The sequence below is a fragment of the Chenopodium album genome, chromosome 25 (genome assembly GCF_948465745.1).
Source record: "Chenopodium album chromosome 25, dcCheAlbu1.1, whole genome shotgun sequence".
Lineage (NCBI taxonomy): Eukaryota > Viridiplantae > Streptophyta > Magnoliopsida > Caryophyllales > Amaranthaceae > Chenopodium > Chenopodium album.
The window spans coordinates 6,864,670-6,877,757 of NC_137858.1; the positions used below are offsets into that span (position 1 = coordinate 6,864,670).

Below are 13,088 nucleotides of genomic sequence, written 5' to 3' on the forward strand. Positions count from 1 at the left end.
TCTAGAAGATGCCAGCCTTTTGTTTGCCCCGGAGGAGCTGAGAAATCTTGCACTACTGAACTCTTTCGGAAGTGTTATCAATGGTATGCAGGCTACCCATTCAGATCCCAACCATGATGATACACCTGTTATCGGGGAAGAAAAAATTACTGGTGTTCGCAAGTGTGCTACATCGGATTCCGGATTTTCCATGAAATATTTTACCTTGCATCTTAATCATACCCAACTATTAGACTATGAGATCTGCAAATCTCGAGCATCTGAATTTCAGCGTTTGGCTTTGGACCTGCATTCTCAGGGAAATGTGAACCTTGAAGGTCACAATGCTGCAATAGATGCTATGATCCTGTCTGCTGAATGCTATATCAATCCTTTTATGATTTCTGTGAAAGAGCATTCAGTGTTATGTAATCAAGTGAAGATTCCTGGGACAAAATATCCCCATGATCAAGAGATTTCTGAACTTAGGAAAGCCCTAGGAAAAGGAAACTGCAATCTGGAAACAATAAGTCACCTTGAGAGGAAGAGAGACAAAGTGTTTGTCCAAATATTGCTTGAGGCTGCTGAGATGGACAGGAGCTATTACCAGAAAGTGTCCGATGGAGATCAGTGCCCATATGGTGCTGGGAGTGATGATGAATCTGGAAATTTTTCTGTGAATGATGATGCATCTGTAGATGCGATAACATTGGTTAGGAGAAACCAAGAATTGCTGTGCAATTTTTTAATTCATCAATTGCAAAGAGAGCAACAGTCATTGCATGCAACTCTTATGCAGTCTCTTGTGTTATTGTTATATTCGGCCACTAAGCTTCTTTGCTCTCCTGAAAATGTGATTGACATTATCCTAGGTTCTGCTGAGCAACTTAACAGGTCTTTGATGTCTACTCTTCACCAGTATAAGGAGGGGAATCTGCAGCTTAACCCAGAAAGGATATATAGAGTACAAAGGCATTGGATGATTCTTCAAAGCTTGGTCATTGCTTCTAGTGGAGGAAACAGTAGATCAAACAATGTATTTAATGTGAGTGGCTGTCAGTATAGCAATCTTATTCCCCCATCAACCTGGATATGCAAGATATCAACATTTTCTTCATGTATTTTTCCTCTGGTCCGCTATCTTGGTTGGATGGCAGTATCACGGAATGCCAAAGGATACCTGACCCAACGTCTTTTCCTTGCCTCAAATTTGTCACAATTGACAAATTTGTTGTCCATATTTTCTGATGATCTGGGAGTATTGGAACTTGGTGGAGACAGGAAAGAGGTTCTGGATTTGGAAGAGTTAAAAGGAAAACCAGACACCAATAAGGCAGATAACTTTTCCCAGCAGAAATATCAAGAGCAGTCGTTTGCTGTAATATACCCAGACCTAAGTAAAATATTACCTGACATGCAAAAAGAATTTGAAGTTTTCAGAGAAACAATTTTAGAGGCTGTTTCTCTGCAGTTGAGATCTCTTGCATCAACTGCAGTTCCAGATATATTGTGTTGGTTCTCTGATCTGTGCTTGTCACCCTTCCTCCAGAAGGCGGACAAGACTCATGATAGTTATCCTCAAACTAAGGGTTACCATGCCAAAAATGCCAAGGCAATCATTCTATTTGTATTTGAGGCTATTATAGGTGAGCACATGGAAGCCATCATTCCGGAGATGCCGAGATTGGTGCAGGTGCTTGGCTCTCTTTGCAAAAGTTCTTATTGTGACACGTCATTTCTCAGGTCTATATTACGCTTACTAAAACCCATAATTTCATATTCTTTGAGCAAGAAATTAAATGAAGAAAAGTATATAAATTGTGATTCATGTCTTGATTTTGAGAGTCTATGCTTTGATGAGCTCTTTACATACATCAGACAGGAGCAAGAGAATATGGATTCTTCCACCATAAAGGTCAACAAGGCTCTCATTATTTTTATTTTAGCTTCTGTCTTTCGTGATCTGTCATTTGATCGGAAAAGGGAGGTCATTCAATCGTCTGTCCATTGGGTGGATTTTCCTTCATTAGAGCCGACAACTGCATTCTACGATTATCTTAGCTCATTTCAGCAACTTTTGCAAAGTTGCAATGGATTTTTAGTGGAAAATTTAAGAGTACTTGGTCTTATACCTATGCCTCGCACTGTTGATGTAACTGTTAAGTCACCTGGAAACAATGGTTTGGAATCTAATGCATGGTTTCCTGATAATTTCTGTTATGGTAGTGAAAAAGAGGAGTTTGAGACGACTGAAGGAGATATCAGTGGTAGTTCTACGGTAGGTACTGACGTTCATCATCTGTCTTTAGAAGAGATAGAAGGCTTCTGTGGGGACTTATGCAGTCTCATTTCTAGTCTAAATAAATCAATTGAATCATGTTGGAATCTTCATCCACAACTCTCTAGGAGTCTTGCTGTCTATTCTTCCCAGTGCTTAATGTACTCAAGATGCTTGTTTTCTGTTATGCAAGAAATTTCTGGTCTGGAAGAACACAACACATTGGTCTGCAAGACATTTGATGAATTCTTCGCTCATTGGAAAAATGGTATAGAAGGGCTTGCGGAAAATATTCCTCTGGTTCTGGAGAATAGTTGCTGGGAAGTTGCGTCTACTATGGTCGATTGTTTACTCAAAGTGCCAGCATTTTGTAGCCTGGATAACGTGGTTTCTACACTAAGCTCTGTGATTGAAAATATCATGCTAAATGCCCCAAAAATTTCTTGGCGCTTGCAAACTGATAGATGGCTGTCCAATTTATTTTCTAGGGGTATTCTTATGCATGAGAGTGGGATATGTCTAATAGAATTAATTTCTAAAATGTTGAGCCATCTTGAACCAGAGCAACGTTTTACTGCACTTCTGCATTTAGGTAGACTCTTTGGCCTAGATGTGAATGGTGGTTGGGTGGTTCTCACTTCTCCATCGTTTGACAAATTAGCTTCAAAAGATAGTGCTGTTTGCATCTCAGAATCAGTCTTATCCCAGCTTGTTTTGAACACATGGGATCAAGTCTCTCATATGGCTTCGTTTGACACATCACTGCACTTGAGGACTGTTGCTATGGCGCTTCTTGTTCATTATATTCCATTTGCCAACCTTGCCAAATTGCAATCTTTTCTTGAAACTGCTGACACGCTTTTCCAGACGTTGGGAAGTTTTGCTTATCCCATGGGTGAGGGTCTGTTTGCTCAACTTTCATTAGCACTAATTGCTGGTGCTTGCCTGTACTGCCCAGCTGAATATATGTCGTTGGTTCCTCAAAGTGTTTGGAGATATCTAGAAACCCTAGGAGGTTCCAAATCTGGTATGTTTATCTGTATTTTGATTGTTTATTGTGTTAACCTATATCCCTCACTCTTTCCCATCAATTTTTATTATTTTTTTATTGCTTATATTTGATAATGCCTTCTGCTGGCAGCATATTGCTTCAGGGTAGTTTTCTTTAAGAGCTTACTGCAATGTCTTGTTTAGACAGTAACTTGTTGTCGAAGGATTAAAGGTGAAAACCAAGAAAGGACTTTAGCATCATCCATAAGTTGAACATAATATAGGAACATAATTACTGGGCATCTCATTTGTGTCCAGTCTGAAGTTTGCCTACCTTTCAAGTGCTTAATCTGTAAATGGATTCTAAAAAGGGGTTCAGATATAGACATTTTTGTGTTAGGGATGTTGATTTACAGGATCTGTTGAAGTTTGAAGAAGGAAGGTTGATAAATGGGAAGGGCTATAAGATTGAAAGATAAAAAGAAAAGAGAGGGGTCACCTCTATGGCAGGGTGTTTCTGCCAACACCACTTGCAAGAGGATGATTATGAACTTGTGATATCGTGGAAAGTTGTTTGTATGTAACTCATTGGATTTGAAAGAAGATTGTTGAAAAGTAGCGTCATAATGATATGGCCAAAAGCTGATGTTAATGACCCTCTTTGTGAATCTGTTTAAGACAAACTTGTTAATCATTATAGGCTCAACTCTCAAGGTGTCACACACACACATAAATTATTAAATGGACAAGTTCATAACATATGATTATATGCAAGCTTATATCAATGCTTCATCAAGATGAAATTGTTTCAAATCAGCGTCTTTATCTCTGTCTTCTGTTTTGCATTTTTATTTAGGTAGGGTGCAATTGGGGGTGAAATATTGGAGGGGAGATTTATATCTATCCATTCAATAGTGATTACAGTTAGAGTTGCTGTGGGATTTTGCATATTTAACAATCACAAAGATGTTTAATTTGCATTTCTACAAGTGAAGCATTATTGGAGCTAATATACTGAAACTATGATACCATCCTCACGAGCCTTCACCCTTCAGTTATATGTTTTTGACATTGCCATTGTACTTCTATGGCAGGCAGAGTTGGGGAAATGGAGAAGAGGATTTGCCAAGCTTTGTGTAAAGTTAAGAGCGATGAAGAAGAAGCCAAAGAGGTAGGTTATGAGATTTATTTGTTGTTTTACCCTTTCTTTTTAGGTTATTTTTGTGGCCCTTTGGTTTACTGAGGCCAATGTTGAGGTTTAGCTGAGGAGGAAAAGTGGACCATGGACCTAACATACAAAATTGAGGGGAAGGTCTAATTTGTTAGGGACCCCACTTTGCATTACATGCAAAGACACCATGCTAGGTTGAACCCTGGTGGTTTCTGTAGATTTGTATATTTTCATGACAATCAAGATCTATTAGCTGGCTTGAGTCATTCTTCTATCTCTATATAACGTATGTAGTCATATCTTCTCGTTCATTGTCACTTCTTTTCACTGTATTTTCATGGCTGGAAATTTGTAATTTTTCTGTTGATTTCTCTCACAAGGCCCTGAAGGAAGCACTTTCTTCTTGCCAATCGAAAGAATTTGATCCTGAGTTCGGAAATACTCGTGAATCTGTTCTTCAGGTAAAATATATTTTCCTATCTTCCAAATTTGTTTTGTCATAGAAACTGCCATAGCCATGAAGGAATTTTCAATTATTATTTTTTCCTTGTCTTATACGAAGTATGAAACCCACTTTTTTCACGATTTATTTATGGATTCATTGCTGTTTCTTGCAGGTTCTTGCTAATTTAACTTCTGTACAAGCATACTTTGATTTGTTTGCTGAAAAGATGGACCAAGAAGCTGGAGTAAGTTACTCCCGTGTCTCCAGATGCGATAAATTGGGACTATATGCATCTAGTTTAATTAATTATTAAAAATAAATATTTTGTAGGAGCTAGAGGAAGCTGAACTGGAGATGGAAATTCTTCAACAAGAGCTTCCGCTGCTGGACATTAATCCTCAAAATGAAGTTGCCTTTCCTTCATGTAATGACTTCACCTTGATATTCTAGAGCTATGGTATTGATGAGTTTGAGCTCTCTCTTGACATTGTTTAATAAATCTCATGGAATTTTCTCATCTTTTTATCTGCAGCTGATGCAAAGGATGGACATCGACTGCAGCAAATTAAGGATGGCATTCGTTCTATGTATGATTATTTGCTGTTTTGTTACTCTGTGTTCTCTTTCCTTTGTGAAAATTGAGGGAGGGGTAAACCGTACCATAACACCTAATCAATCGAAACAAATACGTACCAAAACACCTAATCCTGAAATTTTTCGGCCCAGGATCACTATATTGAGGAGGAACAGGTCATTCAAAAGTAATGCAGCATATATTCCTTACAGCCTATGCCCTATAATGTTCAGTCAATTGTATGGATTTTTGCATGAGTTAATCTTTCATGTACAATGCTGCCGATATGACTGCAGATTGCTGTTGAATCATAAATGATTTCTTAAGGAGGCTTGATTAAATTTTATAGAATATTAGAATTTATACTATACAAATTATTCTAGGGTTACAGTTATGAGATCATTGGAAAATAGTTACATTCCTAATATACACAAATTCTCTATTTATGGACCTGTGGTTTTCTTTGCCATACTTTTGCTTGTCTTCATTTTTAATACTATTTTATCATTCAAGCTCTTGACCAGATCTTTCTCGATTCACTTCTTTCTTGGTCTATTAATTGCCCTTGTAAGTTCTAGGTTTTTTGGAGGTACAGTTAGTATTTTTACTCACTAAAGGCTACTGCTTCATTCTATTCCAGAGAGAAATCTAGAATCAAGGAAGAAATAATAGAGCGAAGGCAGAAGAAACTTATGTTGAGACACAGACGCCAGAAATATCTTGAAGAAGCTGCTTTACGAGAAGCAGAACGACTGCAAGAACTTGATAGGTTTGAATCCAATATATATAGTGATTAATAATACTCTGGTTCTGATATACCTTAGTAGTAACACATGTGTTTAGTCTTCCTAGTAATACTGTTTTTATGAATTTAGACAAAGAACTTCAGAAATGGAAAAGGACATTGAAAGGCAGCGGATGCTGGAGCTAGAGCGTGCCAAAACCAATGAACTTCGATATAATCTTGATTTAGAGAAAGAAAAGCAAACACAGGTGAGAAAATTTTGATATGATCTTGACTATCCAAGAAATGACTTTTTCCCGTCGTGTTTTTGGCTCTGAAGTTATTTATTCACATGTGATGCTTACCAACTCATCATAATTACATGTAGAGAGAACTTCAACGTGAGTTGGAGCAAGTGGAGTCTGGAAGCAGACCACCGCGAAGAGAATTTTCTTCTTCCACTCATAGCAGGTAATTGTCATGCATCATTTGTTCCAAGTTTTGGCTTGTTTTGTTCTTTAGTTCCATTGGTTGTGTATAAGTCCAAGGCTGGGTATATTGTGTAGCAGCTAAATAATACACATGGGTAACTAAGTAACTTGGGATACTTTGTCTCAGATACTCAAAATTTATGATGATAAATGTATTTATATTTTCTGAAGTGGTACAGAAATTGAGGAAAATTGTTAAAATCAGAGAAATATGAGTGGATAGAGAGAGAATAATGTATGAGAAAGTATTGACTTGAGACTTGAGAGTGAGAGAGGTTGATGTGGAGGGAAAATACGAATTTAATGTAATTTTTTTGAGAAGGTAAATATGGGGGGGGGGGGGGGGGGGGCGTAGGGAGTACCAAATAACGGAATGAATTGCAATGTCCTTTCACTATGCCACATTATATTGCATGCCCTTTTTTGTTAATAGCTGTTCTTAGGGTTAAGAGTTATCATGTTATCAATCTGAAAGTCATTTGTATGATACTATTATGACTTTTATGAGAGAAAAAAAATACATCATGTCACCTATTTGAACTCATGGATAGTCTGAACTCACATAGAGGTCATTATTGAATTGACCTTGTAGGGTTCGGCGTCAGCACTGAAGAAGATTTTAAGCCTCAACTTGGCTCAAATGTAGATTGTCAGAGAATGTTGATGCTGTAATGGTCAATTTCAAGCATAGTTCCACTTTTCAGTTAAGTGGTGATGTAGTATGAGCTCTCTTATATTAGTAAAACAAAAACGATGTAAGGTGACTAGGTGAGCCATGCCTAGCCTGTGGATTTATGGACTCAGACCCATCGTGGTCAGTTTTAGCTAGCTGTTTGAGGTTGGATCAACCAAGCTGGAGCTGTGCTAAGCTTGAAACAAGCAAACCTAAGTGTCAGCTCAAGCCAGTGATGCTTATTGATGATGAACATGAGATGCTTGTGGAATAGGACACATTTATTGGAAACCTACAATAACAATTGGATAATTTTTATTATCTAGAGCGATTTGTAATAGAAAAAAATCAGGCTCAAGTTTAGCTGCGTATATTGTAAAAGGATGGGATTATCAATATGAGAGTTCCGATGGAAGGGAGACTAAAAGATAGTTATAACCAGTGCTACCTAATTCGCTATTATGAGATTTGGTACGGGTTAGCGCTTTACTACCTAATTTTTTAGATGGGTCAAACATTACAAGTTTACTTGTGTGATTTGCCTTTTTCGGTTTACTGTATGTGGGCAATTGGGCTACACTGGTGGATACAACCAAATTAACGTTTCAACCCATTCCAATTTGTGTCTACAGATACATTCAGCAGCAGCATCTTTCTAAAGAAGCTCCCGCTCAACTTATGAGGAAGGAGAGGGAGGGAGGGGGGGGGGGGGGGGGGGTGATGGGGGGGAGGTTCAGATGTATGCAGCCTTAGCCCTATGATAACAGAGGGCTGATTCTATTTGGCAGTAAGATAGCAATAGCCGTCTGCTAGGGTAAAAAACACTAATGAACCATATTTGTTCAAAATTTAATTGTTGGCTTCCTTGTAAATGGCGTTTTATCCATGTCTACAGTGTCTAAAATCTGTGTTAAACTTTCTATGTACATCATAAATTCATAATTCTTATCAGCTGCTCCTGACCTTTTTTTTTTTGTTACCTTTGCAGCCGTCCGCGTGATCGGTATCGGGACAGAGAGAATGGGAGGTCCAACACTGATGTCAGCTTAAGAGGAAGTAACACCGGCTTACCTCCTGATATGTCAGTCAACACCCAGTCTCTTACTACAACACCCACTGTCGTCCTCTCTGGTTCGAGGACATTCCCAGTTCAACCTCCAACAATCCTTCAAGCACGTGATCGCACTGATGAGTGCAGCAGCAGTTATGAGGAGAACTTTGATGGGAGTAAGGATTCTGGAGATACAGGTAGCACTGGTGATCCCGAGCTAGGGCCAGGATTTGATGGCCTCTCTGGTGGATTTGGTTCTCAAAGACATGGATCAAGAGGAAGCAAGTCCAGGCAAATATTGGAGAGAAGAGAACGAGATGGAAGACGTGAAGGAAAATGGGAGAGAAAACATTCATAGTTATCTAATCTGTAAAATATGCTGAAGTTCTGACCAACTTTCGAATGTACAGGTCAGCTGCAACTGAAGGATGGACCAGAGGCACATAATATGCATAAAGCGGATCTAAAGTGAAATGAGTATAGAGATAAATTAGTTGTGTTGTAATCTGTTGTATGAATATTTGTTGCATTACCAAATGTGGTCAGTGCTCTCAATTTGTTAGTGCTGTAGACAACGTAGCGTCCATGAATTTGATCGCGAAAACTGTAGCAATTATAAAGGGGTGAGTTAGGGTAAAAGGTATAGCATGTTACAAGGCTGTACATAGTTTCAGATGTAGGAAGATAATTTTAAGGTAAAATTGGTATAAACCACCTTTTTTGTCCAACTTTTTTGAAAAAACCACCTGTTAAGTTTTTTTTTTTTTTAACTAAACCACCTTTTAAGTACCTAAATTTTTTATTGCACCACCCCTATTTCAAATCTAACATATTGTATCTCAACCATCCACTTCCAAATCATCAACCATAGCAAATCTTTCCCTTCCATCTCAACCATCCACTTCAATTACCTCAATTTAGGTTTTGAGAATAAACAAATACAACAATTTAATTTTTGTAGCAAAATTAAGTTTGGTTTTTTAGAGCTTTACTCAATTTAGTCGTGCATATATATAAAGGGGAGGGTCAAATGTTTTTGGAGGTGAAAAAAATACATGATTTAGGAGCGAAAGTCACAAGTTGTGGACCCCTTTGACGTTTTAGTTAATTTTTTCGTCATAATTTGAAATAGGGGTGGTGCAATTGAAAATTTAGATACTTAAAAGATGGTTTAATTAATAAAAAACATAAAAGGTGATTTTTTCAAAAAAGTTGAACATAAAAGGTGGTTTTTACCAATTTTACCTAATTTTAATCCAAAGACCACACACATATGTTGTGATTGTAATACATTTTGTAGTAGAAAAACTAGTTTTCAGTCCAAATCGTTTCAGGCCACACTGTCGGCGAGTGGAACTGTTTAATTATTTTCTTCTTGCTCATTCATGTACTTTCTGCTATTATCACCCCAAATATTACAAACGTCTTTACCTTTCCATTAAGAAAACAACAATACACCTCTTATATGGACTCTAATACAAAATCAGGTAACAAAGTTCTAGATTAACTAATGAAGCAATGAGCGGTTTTGGGTAAATCCACATCGAGTATCTAATCTGCTACAAGTCATCCCTCCAAATACAAAAAAGATGGCATTTGACACTAAATTGAATCTAAATGAGGTGAATTTACTTATAAAAAGTGTACAAGGCAAATGAGATAAATATATATTTGTATACCAGGGCCTATAAACGACCCGATACTTCCAACAGCAAAAATAAGTAAACATAAAACATAAGCCAGATCAATCCCCTATAATACAGTATTATTGAGTTTAATGATAATAGCAAAATGTCTTCACTTCCATTTCTTGAACTTTCCTCGCCCAAATAGGCCATGTCCCCCATGATGCTTCCAGCGCTTGCCAAACTTTCCATGCTTGAACTTCCCATGATGACCAAAGCCGCCATACATACCATGTCCATGCGAATGATGGTGTCCGTGTGAGAGATGATGCGCTCCATAAAGAGCTGCAGCGGCTGCAGCACCTCCAGCTAAGAGTCCCATATTTGGTCTAAAGCCTTTTCAATACAAAACACGTTATATTACAAACATCAGTTGACAGCAATAGTAATGAAGTACTAATCAAAAGTAAGCAATAATGCCAAAATGATAAAGAAGTAAAATCTAAAGGATGTACCTGAATGATGGGAAGACGAATGATGAGGATAACCAGATGAATGAGGATACCCTCCAGGAGGAGGATACCCGGCAGGGGGATAGCCCCCGTGGGGTGGATAGCCAGAAGGCGGATATCCACCAGGAGGCGGGTATGGTGGGTAAGAGTCATAGGAGTGGGATGGATAAGGCTGTGGTGGATACTGTTGAGGCGGATATCCGTGTGGGGGAGGGTATGCACCATATCCATGACCGTGAGGACGATGATGTCCTGCAGCATATCCCATCATACCTGAAAACAGACGTTTGTCTGTTGTATCATTGTTATTCGGCCTGTCCATCTTGCAGACCAGGTGAAATTACTGCAACAGCAATAATCAATTAAGCTAATTTAGATTACTATTCAAAGAAATAAGTATCATAAAATCAGAATGACAATAATCAAGATATTATGTCTAGCAATACTAGATATTACTCATATCAATGTTGTGACTCAAGGATCAGGGATCACAATGATAAACCCTTCACAAAAAAAATGTTGTACTCCCTCCGTCCTTAGTCTTTACAGAATAGCCTATATCTAATTATCCGCGATTGAATCTTTTATCTTATACAAGTACATTCCAACATATCAATATAGTATTTCATTTAAATCTTTAGTAAACTTGAGCATTTTAAGGCTTAACTTGCTAATTTTGAAAGTGACCTAATACAAAGTATTTTTTTGTGACTGACTTAAAAAACCATGGCCTATTATAATGGGCTATACATGATTATATTTCTACAAGTTTTATATAGGATTCTTACGATAAATCTCCTACCAGAAATCATTGATATTATACTTGGATTAATGATTTCTTTTAAATTTCATGATTTGAGGTACAAATTTGTAAACAAAAAAAAAATTCTGTTGAAAGTACAGGTGTTACATCTTCTGCAAAATCATTTTTTTAAAAACTCTCATAGAAATAATTTTGAAGATATGAAAAAATCATGTAATATGTTTATGACTTTAATTTAAATTACCTACAATAACTCATATTTATTCATTAAATTGCTAGTTGTCGTAATATATTAGTTGGGTTTAACATGATCCGAAGCATTCCATCAACAAATAGCCACAAAAATAAATCAAAAACATAAAAACAAAAAAATGATCATAGAAAAAACAGAGGGGAAGGGGGAAATCAAAGAAGAAAATTAAATAACTAATTCTTTTGTATAAAAATAAAACGAAAATAAGGTTTCAAAAAAAAAAAAAAAAAAACGAAAATAACAAACAAATTTAAATCAATGAATAGAAGATAACCTAATCAAACTTCAGAATTTGATCCTCAAGAATTTTCCTTTGGTTCTTGTTCTTGTTTTTTTGGTTTGGTGTGAAAAATGTTAAATTTGAAGGTTTGAGAACTTTGATATAAGTGGTTAAAAATCAGGGAACCACAATTTATATTCCGTATATATACGCGTTGCTTCGACGCGTTATATAATACTCCGTATTTTCTATGTTTTTCTCCTCCTAAAGTTTTTAAAGTACTCCCTCCGTTTTTAAATACTTGCTCCATTTTTTTTTTTGCGGCCATTTATAAATACTTGCTCCATTTTCTTTTTTTAGAAAGCTTTTATAATATTTAATTCATTTTTGTCAATTAGAGTACCCAATTTTATTACTTTTAGATTCACTCTCCTCCAATTTACCTTCAACCAACCCTACTATCTCCATATTTTAATACTTTCTCCAATATCTCCTAAAACTCCGCGCATGAAAAAATGGAGCAAGTATTTAAAAACGGAGGGAGTACGTACCTTGATTAATTGATCATTTACTCCCTCCCGTCCCTTAATGATAGTTCCTTATGGGCAATTTTTACGTGAATTAATAAGTATAAATAAAAAGTAGTAAAACACATTGAAAAGATAAATATATATTGAGTATGCAAAAAAATAGAGAAATAAAGTAAAAATATTACGAGTACTATGTTCACTGTACGTTATGAAGTAAAAATTCTCATCTAATCCGTTAAATTGAGTAAGAGTAAATTATGATTTGAACTTGTCCTCCGTAATCCCTATTTTAACGCTCTACTAATTGATAAGGAAAATATTGTACAGAAATTAAATTAGGTGATTTCGATATTTCCCCTTTAGGTGACATTTTCTAACACAGTAAACTAATTATCTATAGGTCGTTTTATTACTCGTGTAAACATGTAAAGTAGACAAATTCAATCTAAATAAATTCATTCTCATCCTTAGGAATTAAGATACAATTAAAAAAGTAATCATTGATGAGAAGCTAACACGAAACAGCTTCATAGAGACGTAAGAATCCTTTGCTAATTCTTGGACTAAAGTCATTGGCTTTAATGTTATGTTTCATGTGTGTGATTTTCTAAGTAGTTGGCCTGGACAATTGGTGATTTCATTGATTGTTTTGTTTAACTACTACTCAACTAGTATCTTTTTATATGATAAACAAAGCTCTCTTATTCCAAGAAGATACGTAAAAACTCAAGCCTAAAATTCGAAGTAATCTACTATAAGCTATAACAAACAGTGTAATCAACATTTTCCGACACCTTAATGGAACCTTT

The 13,088-nt window shown here is 36.5% G+C and overlaps 2 protein-coding genes across 3 annotated transcripts; one reads left to right on the top strand and one right to left on the bottom strand.

Annotated features, from left to right (window-relative positions):
• Positions 1-77: 77 nt before the first annotated feature.
• LOC145613080 (uncharacterized) lies at positions 78-9,758 on the top strand. 2 transcript variants are annotated; one of them, XR_014106860.1, is made up of 11 exons: positions 78-3,284; positions 4,342-4,418; positions 4,799-4,879; positions 5,036-5,107; positions 5,194-5,287; positions 5,396-5,450; positions 6,078-6,206; positions 6,313-6,430; positions 6,550-6,632; positions 7,245-7,355; positions 8,314-8,437. XR_014106860.1 is itself a non-coding variant. In XM_081668136.1 (10 exons), exons 1-10 carry the CDS (start codon positions 86-88, stop codon positions 8,732-8,734), a joined length of 4,329 nt encoding a protein of 1,442 aa, XP_081524262.1. In that variant the 5' UTR covers positions 78-85; the 3' UTR covers positions 8,735-9,758. The 2 variants fall into 2 exon arrangements, 1 of the variants encoding a protein (XP_081524262.1); XM_081668136.1 differs by lacking the exon at positions 7,245-7,355 and having other exon boundaries at positions 8,314-9,758.
• A 225-nt stretch (positions 9,759-9,983) lies between these two features.
• On the bottom strand, positions 9,984-11,947 carry LOC145613082 (uncharacterized). The gene is made up of 3 exons (XM_081668138.1): positions 11,804-11,947; positions 10,517-10,856; positions 9,984-10,397 (listed from the first exon to the last, which is right to left on the bottom strand). Exons 2-3 carry the CDS (start codon positions 10,833-10,835, stop codon positions 10,174-10,176), a joined length of 543 nt encoding a protein of 180 aa, XP_081524264.1. The 5' UTR covers positions 10,836-10,856; positions 11,804-11,947; the 3' UTR covers positions 9,984-10,173.
• Positions 11,948-13,088: the final 1,141 nt, after the last annotated feature.

What these genes read in the sequence shown, in the direction of transcription:
- LOC145613082 (XM_081668138.1), bottom strand. Translation starts at nt 10,835, where the DNA reads ATGGACAGGCCGAATAACAATGATACAACAGACAAACGTCTGTTTTCA. An exon ending in TTCGTCTTCCCATCATTCAG is followed by an intron (nt 10,398 to 10,516) that starts GTACATCCTTTA and finishes TGTATTGAAAAG; the next exon opens with GCTTTAGACCAAATATGGGA.
- LOC145613080 (XM_081668136.1), top strand. Translation starts at nt 86, where the DNA reads ATGCAGGCTACCCATTCAGATCCCAACCATGATGATACACCTGTTATC. An exon ending in ATGAAGAAGAAGCCAAAGAG is followed by an intron (nt 4,419 to 4,798) that starts GTAGGTTATGAG and finishes TTCTCTCACAAG; the next exon opens with GCCCTGAAGGAAGCACTTTC. An exon ending in TGAAGTTGCCTTTCCTTCAT is followed by an intron (nt 5,288 to 5,395) that starts GTAATGACTTCA and finishes TTTTATCTGCAG; the next exon opens with CTGATGCAAAGGATGGACAT.